Genomic DNA, 20,376 nt, shown 5'->3' with positions numbered 1-20,376 from the left:
ACAACAGGCCAATTGCAAGCATAATACTGAAGTTCCCGTTTGAGGTCTACAAATAGCTTGTCAAAAAACAATTAACAAACTATGAAACAGCTCTTGTATTTCCATAGCATTCCCTAGTTTTTAGTAAGATTAAAGTTACATTTTACTGGTATAGTTCTAAAAGCTGTGAAAATGTAGTAGCATCCTCTGTGTTTTATTAGGAATTATGTGAGAGCAAAATACTGTACCGTATTCAAGTATATAACATGGTATTTTACTATCTATCTTCATATGTTTTGTATTCCATATTAAATGCCTACTACACTAGCATTTTTAATGATCCCCATGCTCTCTTTCAGTTCTAAATTCCAGCTCGATCTGTTGCAGATTCCTATAGTTTCACTGAAGCTAAACAAAACAAAATAAAAATCAAGAAATTTGAGAAACGTTGTTCTTTATCAAGCTGTTGGGCAGCTTTAAAATATCTTAACTGACCTCTACTATCTAGGGCAGGGGTTGGCAACCTTTCAGAAGTGGTGTGCCGAGTCTTCATTTATTCACCGTAATTTAAGGTTTCAGGTGCCAGTAATACATTTTAACATTTTTAGAAGGTCTCTTTTTATAAGTCTATAACTAAACTATTGTTGTATGTAAAGTAAATAAGGTTTTTAAAATGTTTAAGAAGCTTCATTTAAAATTAAATTAAAATCCAGATCAGTGGCCAGGACCCGGGCAGTGTGAGTGCCACTGAAAATCAGCTCGCGTGCTGCCTTCGGCACGCGTGCCATTGGTTGCCTACCCCTGATCTAGGGCCTGATCTTGTATCTTTTGTGAGAATAAAGTAGTTCTTATTTGTGTGAGGTGATAATGTTGTGCAAATGTTAATAGGACAGATGGGTGGACCAGGTAACTATAGGCTGGTTAGCCTGCCATTAATCCCTGGCAAAATAATAGAAAAGCTGATATGGGATTCAATTAGACTCATAGACTTTAAGGTCAGAAGGGACCATCGTAATCATCTAGGCTGACCTCCTGCATATTGCAGGCCACAGAACCTCATCCACCCGACCTGGTAACAGGCCCATAATCTCTGGCTGAGTTACGGAAGTCCTCAAATCATGGTGTAAAGACTTCTAGTTACAGAGAAGTCACCATTTACCAATTAATAAAGAATTAAAGAATAGGAATATAATTAATGCTAGTCCACGTGTTTTTGTGAAAAATAGGTCTTGTAAAACAAACCTTAATTTAATTCTTTGATGGAGATTACACATTTGGTTGATTAAAGGTAAATGCATCAACATAATCTACTTAGGAGCGGGGCCAGGGCTGCAGCTGAGGACTTGGGCTGGCATCAGGGCCAGAGTGGAGCTGGGGACAGAGATGGGCTGGGTGGCACTCCTTCCCCAACCCCCATGGGGGCTGGCCTGGGCTCCACTGCGCCCCCCAGATGTTCCTCCACGCCCCACAGTTTGGGGACCATTGAAGTAAAAGCAGTTTAATGCTGTGGTTTATTTCATGAACTGTACATTAAGAGTGCATATATAAATATGTATGTGTGTGCATGTTTGTATCTTCCACACATTTCCTTACTTTGACAGCCTGGCATTCACTCTTAGTCTAGTTTATTATTAACATAAATACATCTACCTAATGTAATCTATTGGATTTTTTTAACATACTGGTATTTTCATGTACTTGGGTGGTCCAAAATTCGGGCAAAAATCAGTAAAAAATTAATAGTTTTTGTAAAACCTGGGAAATTTTCAGTAAAAATCAGTAAAAACTGAAAATGAAGGACCTTACCAATGGGGAATCAACATCAAATGGTGTGTTTCTACTAGGGTAGTAGAACACTATTCAGCATTTTCATGAGTGAGCTGAAAATAAATTTAAAATTACTGCTGATAAAATTTGCATATGAGACAGATTGGCAAAATGATAAACAACATGAGGACAGGACAGTCATAAGATGGATCTAGTCAAACAAAACGTGTTTTAATATAGCCAAATGCAAAGTTATACATCTAGGAACAAGGAATGCTGGCCAGACTCACAGAATAGGGGACTGTATTGGAGAGCAGGACTCTGAAAAGGATTTAGGTGTCATCATGGAAGAGCAACTGAACATGTGCTGTCAGTGCGATGCTGTGGCAGAAAGGGCTGATGCAATCCTTGGACGTATAAACAGGGGAGTAGTGAGTAGCAGTAGGGAGGTCATTTTACCTCTGTGTAATTGGTGAGACTGATATTGGAATACTGGATACAGTTCTGGTGTAAGAAAGAGCCACAAAAATGATTAGAGGGGTGGAGAAAATGCCTGACAGTGAGAGATTTAAGAGCGCAATCTGTTTAGTTTATCAAAAAGAGGATTGAAAGATGACTTGATTACAGTGTATAAGTAACTTAATGGAGGGCAAATACAAGATACTAAAGGCTTCTTTAACAGAGAAGGGCTTAACAAGAATCAATGGCTAAAAGCTGAAGCCAGACAAATTCAAATTGGAAATAAGGGACACGTTTTTAACAGTGAGGGTGATTAACCTTTGGAACAAGCTACCATGGGGAAGTGGTGGATTATCCATCTCTTGATGTCTTCCTATCAAGACTGGATGCCTTTCTGAAAGATGTGCTTTAGCCAAGCACAAGTTATTGTGCTCAATACAGGGATAACTTGGTGAAATTTAAGGGTCTGTGATATGCAGGAAGTCAAACTAGATGATCTAATGGTCCCTTATGACCTTAAACTCTATGAATCTATGAGTAGTGCAGTTGAGTTCAGCAGGACTACTTGCAAGTGTAAAGATTACTTGTGTGTGTAGGGGCTGGATTAGTAATGCATACCACAGGAAAAATCCGGACTTCATTAAAGTCAGTGAGAGTTTTGCCAGTGGGTCCTGGTTTACCCTAAATTTTCAGTAAGGGCCAACTTTACAATGACTTGTGCACATGAGTAAACTTACATGCATAAGCATTTGCAGGAACAGGCCCCAAAACATTTAAGACTTAACAGTATTGTTATAATACCAAAATACTAGTGTGTCATACCCTCTCTTTCAGATTTTAGGAGGAATTTAATATATTATGTGCATTTGATGAGGTGCTGGCATGCATAGCTCTGATGATGCATTATTCTGCTTGTATGCATATGGGTCACATTTACATGAGGATAACATGATGCAAAAAGAACTCAGTGTGGTAGGAAATACTGTAATTCCATTCATAAGGACAGGTCAAAATGTCCTCTACATTTTCAGTAATTTGCCTGTTTGCATCAAGATGGAGCATGGCATGCTGCAACCTGTAATCTCTACAGGTCACCATTATGTATAGCAGGCCATAATTCAGAACTCCATGGGCCACATTCTGCCCATGGAATACACTTTGGATGCCCTGCTATATAATAGAGGCTCTTGGATAATCTCAAACACTGGCATTCATAAGGAATGTTAAGCATCATGAGCTGTTGGGGAACATTTAAAAGAATCACATATTTTCGAAGAAATATAATACAATTGCATTGTACAGTATGTCTGCTAGTGATCATTTGCCAAAAGAATAAATATTCATTTATATATACACATACATATGTGTGTAATTTCCCCTGAAGATGGTCTGAGTTTTGCAGACAATAATATTAGCCTTAGGAAAATTTTTAGTTTTGTTTTTAATAAACTTTATGTTGTTTTAAATTGCTTCCTTTTTAAAAAATGTTGCAAGCCTCAGAGGTTACAAAAAATCTCTCTAGTCACCTCATGTTTATATATACATTAGGCTAAATATGTGTAGATATGTATAACTGATGTACAATAATGTGTAGCATTTATAAGGTGTTTCATCTTCAAAGCACATTATAAATATTAACTAATTCTCAAAATACTTTTATAAAGTATGTCTTTATTATCTCCTATTGCAGATGGGGAAACTGATGCAGAGACGTTAAGGTTTCAACCATCACTCACACAAATAGGCTTTACTTATACGTGTAGTCTCATTGACTTCAGCTGACTTACTTGTGTGAGCAAGGGTTGACAGATCCATGTCAGAGCCAGAATTAGAACCCCAGGAATTCCAGACTTTGCCTATCTTGTCATGATTCAGATGGGATGTTTAGGTATCTTGTAGTGTTCTGCTGGACTGTAATTTGCCTCAGATGGATTTAGGTTATGTAAAATTCTACAGTTCTTATTACCCACGGTTGATGACCAGGCATAATGTACTTTGTTTTAGAAAGATGTTATGATTTGTTTACACAACGTCTGAGGTTGCAACAACATTGGCGGACAGAGAAACTATTTGAGGACCTACAGGATGTGCAAGGTAGCATGGAAAAGGAGGAAACATAGGGTCCCACAGGAAAATTTAAAAAGCAATTTCAGTGGTGCAAAATTTCACTCCAACATTTTTGTGTTTTATTTTCCCAAGCTTTAGCATACCCTAAGGATTAAAAAGTTACCTAGACTGTGAAATAATTCCTTCACTCCTATGGTATGGAGATTATATTACAATCTCAGAAACTCTTCTATCCCTTGGGCAATATTTTACTGCTATTGCCCTTCTAACCAGTCATGATTTATATAATATAACCTGCCACCTCTTTTACAATTGCATTTTATAGTTGTATTTGTAGACATTTCTAAAAGGAAATCTAAATCTTTCTTTGGTATTCTGCTTCCGTGAAAGAATGAATGTGTGTTGTAATGTAGTTTATAGTAAAATTTGGAAGAGGAAAAAATACAGTACAAGCATAGGTGGAAATGTTGCTCTCATTGATGCCAAGATAAATCCAGAGTAATTCCACTGAAATAAATAGAGTTACTCTGGATTTGTCTTGATGAAACTGTGAGCAGAATTTGGCCCCCAGATTTTTAAAGGCTTATGTTAAAAGCCAAATGCTAATGCACCTCAGTGTGGCTGTACAACAAATTGCTTTCACAGTACTTTTTAACGCCATGTTCCCAATTCTGCTCAGTTACATAAGTGCAACTTTTATTGATGTCATTTGGATTTACACCTATGTAACTAGAGCCGAATTGGGCCCAAAATTCTTCAAAAGAGGCACCTGACATTTAATAGCAGATATTATGAGACACTGTTTCTAGTATTTTCAATAACTAAATCTTGTTTTCAGGTTGTGGAAAACCAAACAGTCTTGAAAAACGTCATTCAAATCTGAACAAAATGTGCAGTTGTTGCAATTATCAAGTTGACATACCATAAATTAGGTTTCAGAGTAGCAGCCGTGTTAGTCTGTATCCGCAAAAAGAATCCGAAGAAGTGGGCTGTAGCCCACGAAAGCTTATGCTCTAATAAATTTGTTAGTCTCTAAGGTGCCACAAGTACTCCTGTTCTTTATACCATAAATCAGTATATAGTTATTTCAGTAGATACTGTGCTGTGAAACTGTTGGTAAATATTGACATTTTAATTTTGACCAGTGCTCAGCACTTATTTAGTGATAGATGAACCTCATCACTATCAGATGCTTCATAGTTTTATTTCTAGCAACTTATCTTAGAGTTTTCTGTACTGCCCATCACCTATGCAAGGTCCCTAATGGTCTGCATGAGTCTTGTGCTCATAGACACTCAGACTTTAAGGCCAGAAAGATCACCATTGTTATCATGAAGTCTGACCTCCTGCACATCGCAGGCCACGGAACCTCAGCCACTCACTCCTGTAATAGACTCATAACCCTCTCGCTGAGTTACTGAAGTCCTCAAATCAAGATTTAAAGACTTCAAGTTACCAAGAATCCACCATTTACATTAGTTCTGATCTTCTCCATTCTTGGTTGCAGGAGGCTCTGCTTGGGATATAATTAAATGTTTTTCCCTGAAAGACAAAAGTAGAGAGATTTCACTGAGCCACAAAAGTGGGAAGAGAGCTTGAAAGATGGATGTCAGTACTTGAAAGATAGATGCTGCAATGCTGCTCCTGAACTGGCTACTAGTAGTGGCAAGTTCTCATTATTCTTAGGGTATGTCTACACTGTAGCTAGAAATGTGCTTCCCAGTATGGATGGCCAGATATGTGCTACCTCTGCTTGAGCTAGCGTGCTAAAAATAGAAGAGTGGCTGAGGTGGCTTGGACTAGCCACCTGAGTACATACTCAGGGGTCAGGTGTGATTGTACTTGGATGGGTAGCACGTGCCTTTGCCCATGTCACTGTGGTCACACTGCTATTTCTAGAGCACTAGCTCAAGCAGAGCTAGTGTGTGTCTGTCTCCCTGCACTGGGAAGTGCTTTCCTAGCTGCAGTGTAGACATAGCCAGAATTGGCATTGGATCAACTGGAAACAAAACAAAACAAAAAGATGAAAAAAAAATTTTTGGGTTAAGCAAAAGTTTAATGTTTGTTTCTGTTTTTTTTTAACCTTTTTAAAAATAAAGTGTAAGAAAAATTCTAAACTAAGTCATTTCACACTGAAAAATTGTTTTGACTTTTTCAGAATTTTTTTCCCAGCTGAAACATTAGGCAAATTCAACATGGATTTGCAAATATTTCAATTTACCCAAATATGCATTTTTCATTTAAAAAAAAAAGTTGTATCCAAAATATTTTGTTCAACTGCACTCTGAACCTCTCTTGCATACCCTCAAGAGAAGTAATTTTCTCCAAGGTGTTTGAGGCTGTGATACAAAAGAAAAAGATGCTCAAAATCACCCCCTGAAGTGAGTCTTTCACAAGGCACTGGGTTATTCACCAGACCACTGGGTACAAACCACAACAACCTTAGCCTTAAAGGAGCTGCTTTTCAAGTTTAAGCGAATATGAATAAAACATTACATTGTGAACTACAGTTACCTAAAATGATATAAAGATTGCCTAGGCCTCATCAAGGAGCTATTTTCATATTGTACTTTTAGGAGTAAACGGATGAACATGCCAGTTCAAAAAAATCTTGCAAAGGGAAATGTAAAAAAAAAAAATTAAAAAATAATAATAAAAAAGGTTTAACAGCATGTTTATATCTCAAAAGACCTTGGAAAAAAAGGGGTTTATGGCTTTGATTGGCAGGAGGTGTAATGTTGCTGTTTAATTTGTATTGTGCTAGGAAAGAAACCCAGAATGTGCTTCTCTGATCTATGCAGTTTTATAAGCCCTGAATTTCATTGGACTCTATCAGTCTTCCTTTTAAGGTTTTTTCTCTCCCAAGTGTTCTTTCAGTTCTAGACCACATTAATTGCTTCCATAAGGCAGAGCTTTGTGATCAGAGTCAGTACCTAGTGGGCCCTCTTAGGCCTGGGCTTAAATTAACATCGTATCTTTTGAGAAAAATAGCTTAATAGTAAAGATATCATCAGAGAAATGTCCACAAAACAATACAGACTTGTACTATATCATTGGTAGTCCTAATATGGGGGGCTAATGGGAAGATCTAGCAATTCTCTTTATTTTCCTTCTTTTCTTGTTTTGTTTCATGGCCACTTTAATCTTTAGTGTACAATGAAAGGTGTGTGAAATCTGAAGTTATAAATCTGTTTATAGCTATAACTCCCTTTTCCAGCTTAACAGAGTTTGACACCGTAATAAACACAATTTTTCTGTGGAAAGGTGCTTTGATAATTCTTTGCCCAGGCTCTAGTTCCTTTTTATTGTAAATGCTAAGGTAGCCTTTTATTCCTTTCTTCTTCCTCCTTTTTTTTTGTTCATGCAGTTTTTGCAGCTGATTGATTTATTGTTCTGTTACCTGAATTTGAATGCATTAATCTCTGTTGACTGCAGTGAATATTTATTAACAGAAGTACAATTCATAGATTCATAGATTCTAGGACTGGAAGGGACCTCGAGAGGTCATCGAGTCCAGTCCCCTGCCCGCATGGCAGGACCAAATACTGTCTAGACCATCCCTGATAGACATTTATCTAACCTACTCTTAAATATCTCCAGAGATGGAGATTCCACAACCTCCCTAGGCAATTTATTCCAGTGTTTAACCACCCTGACAGTTAGGAACTTTTTCCTAATGTCCAACCTAGACCTCCCTTGCTGCAGTTTAAACCCATTGCTTCTGGTTCTATCCTTAGAGGCTAAGGTGAACAAGTTTTCTCCCTCCTCCTTATGACACCCTTTTAAATACCTGAAAACTGCTATCATGTCCCCTCTCAGTCTTCTCTTTTCCAAACTAAACAAACCCAATTCTTTCAGCCTTCCTTCATAGGTCATGTTCTCAAGACCTTTAATCATTCTTGTTGCTCTTCTCTGGACCCTTTCCAATTTCTCCACATCTTTTTTAAAATGCGGTGCCCAGAACTGGACACAATACTCCAGCTGAGGCGTAACCAGAGCAGAGTAGAGCAGAAGAATGACTTCTCGTGTCTTGCTCACAACACACCTGTTAATACATCCCAGAATCATGTTTGCTTTTTTTGCAACAGCATCACACTGTTGACTCATATTTAGCTTGTGGTCCACTATAACCCCTAGATCCCTTTCTGCCGTACTCCTTCCTAGACAGTCTCTTCCCATTCTGTATGTGTGAAACTGATTTTTCCTTCCTAAGTGGAGCACTTTGCATTTGTCTTTGTTAAACTTCATCCTGTTTACCTCAGACCATTTCTCCAATTTGTCCAGATCATTTTGAATTATGACCCTGTCCTCCAAAGCAGTTGCAATCCCTCCCAGTTAGGTATCATCCGCAAACTTAATAAGCGTACTTTCTATGCCAATATCTAAGTCGTTGATGAAGATATTGAACAGCGCCGGTCCCAAAACAGACCCCTGTGGTACCCCACTCGTTACGCCTTTCCAGCAGGATTGGGAACCATTAATAACAACTCTCTGAGTATGGTTATCCAGCCAGTTATGCACCCACCTTATAGTAGCCCCATCTAAATTGTATTTGCCTAGTTTATCGATAAGAATATCATGCGAGACTGTATCAAATGCCTTACTAAAGTCTAGGTATACCACATCCACAGCTTCACCCTTATCCACAAGGCTCATTATCCTATCAAAGAAAGCTATCAGATTGGCTTGACACGATTTGTTCTTTACAAATCCATGCTGGCTGTTCCCTATCACCTTACCACCTTCCAAGTGTTTGCAGATGATTTCCTTAATTACTTGCTCCTTTATCTTCCCTGGCACAGAAGTTAAACTAACTGGTCTGTAGTTTCCTGGGTTGTTTTTATTTCCCTTTTTATAGATGGGCACTATATTTGCCCTTTTCCAGTCTTCTGGAATCTCTCCCGTCTCCCATGATTTTCCAAAGATAATAGCTAGAGGCTCAGATACCTCCTCTATTAGCTCCTTGAGTATTCTAGGATGCATTTCGTCAGGCCCTGGTGACTTGCAGGCATCTAACTTTTCTAAGTGATTTTTAACTTGTTCTTTTTTTATTTTATCTGCTAAACCTACCCCCTTCCCATTAGCATTCACTAGGTTAGGCATTCCTTCAGACTTCTTGGTGAAGACCGAAACAAAGAAGTCATTAAGCATCTCTGCCATTTCCAAGTTTCCTGTTACTGTTTCTCCCTCTTCACTGAGCAGTGGGCCTACCCTGTCTTTGGTCTTCCTCTTGCTTCTAATGTATTGATAAAAAGTCTTCTTGTTTCCCTTTATTCCCGTAGCTAGTTTGAGCTCATTTTGTGTCTTTGCCTTTCTAATCTTGCCCCTGCATTCCTGTGTTGTTTGCCTATATTCATCCTTTGTAATCCGTCCTAGTTTCCATTTTTTATATGACTCCTTTTTATTTTTTAGATCATGCAAGATCTCGTGGTTAAGCCAAGGTGGTCTTTTGCCACATTTTCTATCTTTCCTAACCAGCGGAATAGCTTGCTTTTGGGCCCTTAATAGTGTCCCTTTGAAAAACTGCCAACTCTCCTCAGTTGTTTTTCCCCTCAGTCTTGATTCCCATGGGACCTTACCTATCAGCTCTCTGAGCTTACCAAATTACCAATGCCAGAGTCAACTGCACTTTCTCTTGCTATTGAATCCTATCAAGTGCCCGTGGCTTCCAACAAATACCGTCTATTAGTGTTAAGGGGTATTAGAAAGCATTTTTCCCCTTCCATGCTTGAGGTGTTACATAACTGATTATGCGCTCACGCGTTACTTATGCACACAGAGATGCAGAGTGAACCCTAGTGTGAGAAATATAGTATTACATTGAAATTCTAGCAATGTTCTTATGTACTAGATTCATATGTTTAAACAGTACAAAACTGAACAAAGTTTTGGGTGCATATCTGAACTGGCCTATAAATACTAATCCTTCTATGGTTTGTCCATCACTAATTAGTTACTGTATAGTTGGCAATAGAGAGATATCTACATTTTATCACAAGAATCTTTGATATGGCTTTATGAATTCACTGTATCCATCCTCATAAGTGCTCAAAATTTGCATGGATACATAGGAGTATCCGTAAATTCATGCTTATGCAGAGATACAAAGTATGGGCATAGGGAAACATATTGTGACTAATGAGGTAATGGCTTAAATTTTTTGGTCTGGGAAGTATATTCATTATATTATATTAGCCAACAAATAGCATCCAGGAACTGTCTGATTGTATTCTGGATGAGAGAATTACCACAGTATTCTGGTTCTGCTAATGCACCTCATTTCTCTGCCATTATATTCTTGGTCATGGTGTCATGCTAGCACAGTAGATCTATGAGTATCCTGCAGATACTCATCTAGCTCTGGTTCAGAAGAGACTTAACAATTTGATTCAGAATGTTGTTATGCTTGACTGATTGTTTATATTGGACTGCTAAGAAGAGAAATTGGGCCAAATGCTTTGCTAGTATAGGTAGGCTCAATACTACTGAAGTAAATGGAGTTGCATTCACTTGTGCTAGAGGTAAATTTGACCCTTTGTCTATAAAACCCAGGCAGTGGACACGCATATTCTTTCAGTGTCCTGGATTTTTTTTTAAGTATTATTTGCACTGAGGTTTGTGGTTTTTCGAAGAAAAGCATGTGGCGAAAAGGAAGACAGCTATATTGATTAATCAAAGAAAATGCATGTAAGATAAAGGATAATGTGTTCAAAGGACATATAGCAATAGCACAATGTGCTAACATGCTGGGAATTTGAGCTTCATACTCTGGCTTGGTACCTGACTACTGGGGTGGCTGGAAACACCGTGGAAGAGTTCTGTGGTGAACCACTGGCCACTGTAGTTCTCCGAGAGCTTCAGGGGCAGTATTGTAAGGCTGCAAATCCTGATCTCAACCCCAACACTGCATGAGAAGTGAAGATACGTGTGTAAATTAGTGCTATTATAATATAAGTCTTCACTTTCCTGGAACCTCTTGGATAGATCATAGGTTCTTAAACTGCAGGTTAGAAAATATGTGATTTACATAACAGTGTATATCACTGCATTCTGGATACAGTGGTGTAATAAATGTCAGGTTAAGGTTAACATTGACATCAACAAGTAAATTACAAGACTGAATTGTTCATCTAAGATATGTTATGTACAATGATTTTACATCTTACTTTTTGGCCGTTGATTATTAATTCAGGTACAAATTGCACTGTCAAATATGAAGACTTCTTTTCTTCTGTACTGGAAGAAAGATGTAACAAAAAGAAACTGCAGTGCAGCGGAGGAGAGTAAAGCAAAATTTATGAAGAGATTTTTTTTATGATCCAAGAGAAACTATGAGAATCCCAGAGGGGAGAATGAAACGTGTCCAAGAAAGGGGATGGAGGCAGCATTGGTTAAGAGGAAGAAGCTCTACAAATGCACAGAAATTTTGGAAAGCATTAGTAAATTTGATCCAAGGTGAGATGCTGGCATTGTGCGCCAGCTAACACAGCCCTTGTCTGCAAACATGGCCAAATTTAATGAAGTCCAAAACCATGCTGCTTAACATTCCTAGACTCAGAAGGGAAACAAGAAAAATAATAGGGCAGGAAGCTTAAAATGATTTTGTAACTCTTTTCTTAATACTTTCTATAACATCACATTTAATAATTCAGCATATCCAATCCTATGATATTTTACAATAATTGCTGGGTTTCTATGAGTTTGATGTAAACTTTAGTTTCAAATTCAAGGAAATCTCTTGTAATTCGGGACAGCTGATAGTTCTGAGCAAAATGGCGAAGGAAGAAATATCAGTACTTTCATAGTGAAACGGTTCTTCTTCACCTACAGAAACTACATTCCATCACTGAAATAAAATCCTCAAAAAACAAACAGCAAAAAATTCTAGGTTCATGTTATATTTTATATAATTGTGAAAATATGATTTTAATGCCAGTTTATCAATAATGAGAAGCTGCCTGATAACTCTTCCAGGTTAAGGAACAACTTTGGGTTATCTCCTAGGTTTGTGTGCTTACTGTAAGACTTGGCTTGCGCTAGTCTAACCTGCATATTACAATTTTTTTTTTAATGTTTTGTTCTTAGTTGGCTCATCAGTTGCATTTCTGCAATTGCATTGATGCTGTCTCTTGTTTGTAGTCAGTTCTTTAATGCTGTTTCATCCTGAGCACCCTCCAGAAGATCACAGTTGTTCTCTAAATGTTCCTTAGGCCCTCAGTACGCATTGTAATTCAGTGACAAAATCATTGTGGGGTTATTTTGTCCAAAATTAAAAATGAAACCTTGATTCATAGATATTTTTAATTCTGCAAGCTAGATTCAGTCCTACGTGTGCAGGGATCTCCTTGGGCCCATAGGCACTGACCCCATGGGTGCTCTGGAGCTGGAGCATCCAGGGGAAAAAAATAGTGGGTGCTGAGCACCCACCGACAGCCCCCTGATCAGCTCTTCCCCCTTCAAGCCAGCTCCTCCCACCTGCTGTGATCAGCTGTTCTGCGGAGTGCAGGAGGCGCTGGGGGGAGGAGCCAGGGTGGAGTGCGCTCGGGGGGAGAGGGCAGAACGGGGCTGGAAGAGGCAGGGTGTGAAGGGGTGGCGTGGGGGTAGGATCTGGGGTACAGCAGGGGTCAAGCACTGCCCGGCACATTAGAAAGTCGATACCTCTGCTTGGGCTCACAAGGGAAGCTAGCTGAGGGGTAGAAAAGAGGAGAAGGGAGAAAAAAGTATTATCAGTCCCTTCCACAGTGGTTCTACTAGGGGAGAACAGCTTTGTTTTACAGTTGGGGTTCCCTAGAAGCCCCACTGGTGGATGCACTGCCTGTGTTGACCTTGTATCATCACAGGCTACTCAACACAGTTCATGGCCTGTGCCAAATACCTCTGGCTTCTGGAGATTGCCAGTAACTTGCACATCTGCATTACTGCTCCTAATGGAGTGAACTTACTGTCACCAGAGACCCACACCTTGGGGTCCACAGCTGTGAATCTGGCCTTCTATATGTAACCTGGGCACATTGCTATATCTTCAAACCTCTTCCTCATGCGTATCCCTGATCTGTCAGGTGTCACACTACAGTATACACTCTACATCTTCCCTATTAAATTATAGAGCCTCATTCATAATTTCATGTCTTAACTGTTTGTATAGAAACAGATCATAATGTAGAGACAGACCATAGAGTAAAGTTAGGAGACTTCTTTGTTGAATATACAGTACACTGGTTCTTAATGCAGAGATACAGATTAAAGTTGGGGTCTATAATGAAGGGAAGATTGTGGCTATGTTTATACTTTTAAAGAAAAGTTGGACTAGCTTGGAAGATAACAGAATGCACAATCAAATATATTTTTTAAATTGTTTGATTTAAATACTGGCTGTTGAGATGATGTTGCTAATATAATCGTCGGAAGACCTTTACAGGTGGGAAATAGCTGTCATGGTAGAGTAAAGTCAAAAATTAGCACCTTTTAGATAATGTGCCATGAAATATTGCCTGTGGGCAAAATCCTGCAGACCTTAGAGAGATTCTCCCATAAACTTCAATGGGAATCTTGTCTGAATGCAGACTGCAGGATCAGACGTTATGTTGTCCTGCCCTGGCCCTGGCCTTCCACTCCTTGTACACCTATTTATATTAACAAGGATGTGACAAAGGACTGGAAATGTGGCTTCGGTCAAGACAGCAAGAAAGAAGCACCTGCCATTAGTCCTGAATGTATAAATGTAACTTGTGTCTGTACTCAGGGGCAGCAGCAGCTGTAAAATATAGTTGACCCTTACTTCAGCTTTGTTCTCAGTTGGCAGGTGCCTGGACGCCTTTCAGTCTGCTTTGGAACACCCTGTTTTAAAAAGAGCAGTATTTATCACCCAATTATGAATGCAAATTTTGCATGTGTTTGTGATTTACGAGGCCTTGCTTATGCCAAAGAGGCTATAAACTGTATTTGAAAATGTATGGCAGTCTGCAGTAGATAATTACACTTTGAGAAAAGAGCCTCTGTTTCCAGTGAAAACACTGTAAAGTTATTTCAGAAATGTTCTGACCTCAGACGTTTCACATAACGGACACAAAATGCTTTCACATTTGTGCAGCAGCTAGAGGCCTGATCTCTGCCATCTCACAAACGAAAGCACAGAAAGCTCCTTTGGAAAAGGGCAAGACATCTCTGTTGCAGCCTTCGAAATTAGCATTTTTTTTAACTCACTCAGTTCTTTGTATCTATGCTCTTTAACAAGAAGAAAGAATAGCGTTTGGGGGAAAAATAAACCCTCTGCAACACTTGCCCTTCTTTAAACAAACCAGTCCCCAACTCTCACCCCACCTCCACAAACATCACTTTGCCTCATACCAAATCCTTACAGCCTTTCCTCCCTCCCCCGAACACACACATCAATAAAATCTGCAGTAAAACCTTGGGAGAATTTCTCCACACAAATGGAAAGAAGATGTCAAAGGCTGAGGGTTGGAGATTTCCTTTTTAAAGTTCCCAAAACAATGGAAATGGTATTCTCAGAAACTAGAGCTGGGTGAATACAGCCATAAAATATTACTTGAATATTCTTGCAATGAAATGCCACTGATTCCCTTTACTGGTATTTAGGAGAGCTATTTTTTATTTGCAAGAAAGCTCACAGAAAGCAAAATCATTGTGAATAAAAGTACGAGTGTTTGTGAGAGTATTCACACCAAAAATGCCCTTGTAGCCATTTTGAAAAGATATTTTTATTTGTTCATACAATAGATTTGTTGAACGTTAATGAATACTTTGGGATAATTTGTAAGCAGAAAGGGAGATTCTTTTAAATTATAAAAGATCCAATCAAGAAACAAAAACAATACCATATGATTTAGGTAACTAGCCATATTGTGCAAAAAGCAAACACTCCCAGCAACCAATTTGATCCATCAGAGAGTCCTGTGTCACCTTTAAGACTAACAGATGTATTGGAGCATAAGCTTTTGTGGGTGAATGCCCACTTTGTTGGATGCATGTAATGGAAATTTCCAGGGGCAGGTATAAATATGCTGGCAAGAATCAGTCTGGAGATAACGGGGTTAGTTCAATCAGGGAGGGTGAGGTCCTCTGCTAGCAGTTGAAGTGTGAACACCAAGAGAGGAGAAACTGCTTCTGTAGTTGGATAGCCATTCACATTAAAATTTGTTTAATCCTGATCTGAGGTATCAAATTTGCAAATGAACGGAAGCTCAGCAGTTTCTCTTTGGGGTCTGGACCTGAAGTTTTTTTTGCTGTAAGATGGCTACCTTTACATCTGCTATTGTGTGGCCAGGGAGGTTGAAGTGTTCTCCTACAGGTTTTTGTATATTGCCATTCCTGATATCTGACTTGTGTCCATTTATCCTTTTATGTAGTGACTGTCCAGTTTGACCAATGTACATAGCAGAGGGGCAATGCTGGTACACGATGGCATATATAACATTGGTGGATGTGCAGGTGAATGAACCGGTGATGTTGTAGCTGTTCTGGTTAGGTCCTGTGATGGTGGTGTTGGTGTGGATATGTGGGCAGAGTTGGCATCGAGGTTTGTTGCATGGATTGGTTCCTGAGTTAGAGTTGTTATGGTGCGGTGTTTGGTTGCTGGTGAGAATATGCTGAAGGTTGGCAGGTTGTCTGTGGGCGAGGACTGGCCTGCCTCCCAAGGTCTGTGAAGTAAAACCTTCATTGTCCAGGATGGGTTGTAGATCACTGATGATGCATTGGAGAGGTTTAAGCTGAGGACTGTAGGTGATGGCCAGTGGAGTTCTGTTGGTTTCTTTCTTGGGCTTGTCTTGTAGCAGGAGGCTTCTGGGTACACGTCTGTCTCTGTTGATTTGTTTCCTTATTTCCTTGTGCGGGTATCGTAGTTTTGAGAATTCTTGGTGTTGGAGGCGGCGAAAGTAGACTTCCAGATCACTGCAGAACTGTATCATGTTCGTGGGGGTGCTGGGGCAAAAAGAGAGTCCCCAAGATAGGACAGACTCTTCTGCTGGGTTGAGTATGTAGCTGGATAAATTGACGATATTGCTGGGTGAGTTAGGGGTACCACTGTTGTGGCCCCATATGGCAGGTAGGAGTTTAGACAGCTTACGGTCCTTTTTCCTTTGTAGAGAGGTGAAGTGCGTAGTGTAGATCTCCTGTCTTACTTTAGTGAAGTCCATTTGTGTGGAGGGTTGGTTATTAATGAAAGTCTCCAGGTTGGAGAGCTCTTTTTTGATGTTTTCCTGTTTGCTGTATAGGATGCTGATCAGGTGGAAACTGAGGAACCACCTGATCAGCACTTCACCTCTCTACAAAGGAAAAAGGACCGTGATCTCGGGGACTCTCTCATCCGAAGAAGTGGGCTATAGTCCACGAAAGCTTATGCTCTAATAAATTTGTTAGTCTCTAAGGTGCCACAAGTACTCCTGTTTTTCTTTTTGCGGATACAGACTAACACGGCTGCTACTCTGAAACCTGTGAATAACTAACTAATTCACAGAAATTGTGGGGGGGGAAGGGGGATTCATGGATAATCTGCGAAGAAAAAAGAGGGCAAAAATCATTGGATAAGTTATTTGAAACAAATAATAGAACCAGCTCTATTAAAAATCATAGGTTGGATTCACATTCATGCTCCCAGAGCTCTACTATGTCTCCTGAGAATAAGGTGTTGTGGTGCAAATTGACTGCATCCTTAGTTGTGTCATTGTGGACTAATTACATGCCTGTGAGTGAGCCCAACAAGTGGGTGGCACTGATCGGGAAGGGCTATAGCTGCAACAGTTGTACCATGCCTTCAGCAGTTTCTCTCAGTGGAGTTTCTGTTGAAACCAGACTGTGAATAACTGCATCCTGCCCCCCACCAACAGAAATCCCAAGAGAGTGCAATGGCAATAAAATGCCCTACCCTTCCTTAAGTTGAAATGAATATCTTTGGGTTGCAGGTGAAGTCACTGGCACAGTGAGTGTAATATACAGCGTTACTGAATCTGGTCCCTTAGCTATAGTGTGCAATTGATAGGTCATCAAGGGTCAGTTAAAGGATTATTTTTTTAAGGTAATGGAATGTAACCACGGCACATATTGTATTCTCGGTTCAGTGGTCACCATTTTAAAGTCAGTGTTTGCCAACAATTACTACACACATGCTATACTCTCAGACACTATTCTGCAGTAACTATTGGTAAATATTGATATATGTTTGTCTGAGAGCTTGCAAGCTTGATATATATATTCACATGTTTTAAAGCAGGCCTGCTGAAAATGTGCTGCATTATTATCCCTCTCAGTCACATCAGTACAAGCATTCATGGGGTCAGAATGAATACAGAATTCTGCATGCAATTTTAACTGTTTGGCATGTGAACCTCTGCACTGAGAAGAAGCAGTGAGAGATGTAAGTTGACCAAGTGGATGCACAAAGACAAATGTTCATCACGAGTTTATCTGTGCTTTAACTTGTTTTTTAAACTTCAGGGAAGGACTGTGTCCAGCCTCTGTGTGGGGATACAAGGGAGAGAGAGCCACAATGACAGTCATTGTATTCAATTGAGTGCAAGGGCTCCACTCTTCTAGCTGTCCCAAAGGAGAAATGGGAAGGGAAGGAGGAGGCCAGGGCTTGATTCTTCCCCTCTGCACCAGCCAGAAGAGATGGCCAGCTAGAGAAGTTAACATACATTGCATCTCCTTAAAAGGTGTAGTAGCAGGGGCTCTCCTACATGCTGGGGAATCCTTAAAAATACACAAGAAACTGGCTAGCACATGAATTTTCAAAGCTTTTTTCACTGTAGCCAGCATCCTATGAGACAGTGTTTCATGTGCCACTTCTTCCATTTGCAAGTCATGTGAATCACTTCCTTTCCCATTTGTGATTATGGCAGTTATACTGCTTGCTTACATGGAAAAGTAGCATTAGGAAGATAGTTAGTTTTAACTATGCTGCTGGTGGTGCCGTTCTCTGATGGTGGTGCTTTTTTCCTCTCCTTTTCTTGTTGTAGCCATGGCCTCTACTGAGCACAACTAGACTGGCTTGTCCTCTTTGTTTCCAGATGCTTTTACCAGTACCAAAACTCTTCTTTGCACTGAAACACCTGGACATCTTCAGAAGGAGCTGGAAACATGTAGGCAGAGTCAGCACTATTTAATCTGCCAGTTCTGTGCAGACTACCAGCAAGTGATCCACAAGCCATAGCTTGAGAACTGGGTCTAAAAAGTTGATTCCGGCAGTTGCAGAACACAGAAATTGGGAAATTGTTCAGACAACAGAGAATAATGAAAGAACCTATAGTACCACCCTAATATCACCACTAGACCGGTTTGTTTGTCTGGTGTTTTTAAAATAATTATCCTTCATTCTGAAAAGTCACATCAAACTGAATTCTGATAAAGAAGAGCTCACTTTCCTCTACCACATCACGGGATGCCACTGGACTGAACATGACTTGCTATGCTCCTAGAATTCCTAATCTAATTTTCCGTTACTTTTCTAATTTAAGAAGGCTGCCAAAATACATGACAGATCTGGATTTATTAGCCATATTTGGTAAAAAGTTTTACTGTTTTAGAAAATGCTTATTACCAGATGTAGGATGAAATCCTGGCTCTGTTGAAGTCAGTGGGAGTTTTGCCATTGCCCTTTGCCATTGCCAGGATTTCAATACTCTTGTGAGTAGTCCCACTGAAGACTGCGTACACAGCTCAACAGGAGTAACCGCGCTACACCTGCTACTAAATCTTTGCAGAACCTGTTCCTAAAATACCTGCAGTTTATGGAATGAAAACCGTAAGAAATCATAACATTAGGGATAGATCTCTGGATCATTCAGACCTGCTTCTTACTGTGTCCCTATAACTGGTCATTGAACTTCATTAGCATCAATAATTTGTCAAATTTTTTTTCTGTTTTTTTTCAGGGTCCTCCTGGTCCAAAAGGCGAGAAGGTGAGTACACATATTGTCAACTTACTTACAAAATAAATGGAACCCCCTCCTGGTATTAACTGAACACATAGTTTCTATTGACGCAGTATGATGTGAAATTATGTAAGAGAGTTGGGTAGCACGCAGATGCTGTGTTAAAACTATCATCTCATCTTTCCACTTTGCAGGGAGATCAAGGTGATCAGGGCCCTCGGGTAAGCATCTTAAAAAAAAATGTTACACTTCCCCTTCCCTGAGTAGGCAATTAGTCCTTAGCGCAAAACTAAATTAAACATAGTTTCTTAGCTAATCATGCTTATTAGCTGCATTTACCCTGCATGTTGTAGTAAGTGTCTGCAGGACAGTAACACCAAATATAACCAAATAGTCTCTGAGAAGCGTTTGAGTAAGAGTAGCCATACATACATTACTATATATGAAAATATACAACTGCTGCTAGTGGGGGAAAATGCATTTAACAGTGATTTTGCTCTGCTGTGTAAGAGTTGGTTTGCCAGAGCAAACCTTCCAGTTTTCCCAGCAATCTTTCAGGTCTTGCATAGACTCCTACAGTGCAGAGGGCAGGTGGGATTTATTAATAAATTTGGTCCTATATTTTCTCTTAAAATATCCATTATTTAGAGAACTATAAAAACATGGCACATTCATGGACTAGTTTGTGTGCCTTCATACATGTACTGAAAAGAATAATATTATTGTCTCTTAAACAGCATTTTTTTTCGAAAAGTTAGAAACAGAGCAAAATTTCCTTGTTGAGTTATTTTAGTTTTTAAATATTGTGTTTGTTTTAATCACAGGAATACAATGGTGAACATATTGTTATGTTGGTAGTGCCAGTTCATTGTCTTTACATCCGTTCTTCATTATACAAATGTTTGGACATATTGTTCTAATGATGCAGAGACTCAGTTCAGTTATGTGTTTATGCATTTTCTCATGATAGTATGTGCCAGGGCACGTTTTCTGTCAATTAGTTAATATATTTTAATTTTACTGTGAGTGAGAAACCTGTAAAGTCATAACATATTTACTTGTCCATATTATTCTGATGACAGTAGTGCTTAGAAGCCCCAGTCAGGCCCCATTATGCTTGGTGATGTACTGACATTAGAAAGCTGCAGTTCCAGTCCTAATAGTTTAAAATCTAATTTAAGACAAACAAGAGGAGGAAACAAACTAAAGGCAGGAA

General features: G+C 39.4%; 1 protein-coding gene across 5 annotated transcripts in view; it reads left to right on the top strand.

The window, feature by feature from the left end:
* Positions 1-20,376, top strand: part of COL25A1 (collagen type XXV alpha 1 chain) — a 414,275-nt gene that overhangs the window by 255,201 nt on the left and 138,698 nt on the right. For all 5 annotated transcript variants that reach the window (XM_034772163.1, XM_034772162.1, XM_034772161.1 and 2 more), the window contains exons 5-6: positions 19,161-19,187; positions 19,355-19,381. In XM_034772163.1, the coding sequence (XP_034628054.1) occupies positions 19,161-19,187; positions 19,355-19,381 (54 nt within the window). The remainder of the gene's footprint in view (positions 1-19,160; positions 19,188-19,354; positions 19,382-20,376) is intronic.

This window comes from Trachemys scripta, chromosome 5, assembly GCF_013100865.1.
Source record: "Trachemys scripta elegans isolate TJP31775 chromosome 5, CAS_Tse_1.0, whole genome shotgun sequence".
Lineage (NCBI taxonomy): Eukaryota > Metazoa > Chordata > Testudines > Emydidae > Trachemys > Trachemys scripta.
The sequence above is the reverse complement of the archived record's forward strand: the minus strand, read 5'-3'. Positions and strand labels throughout refer to the sequence as shown.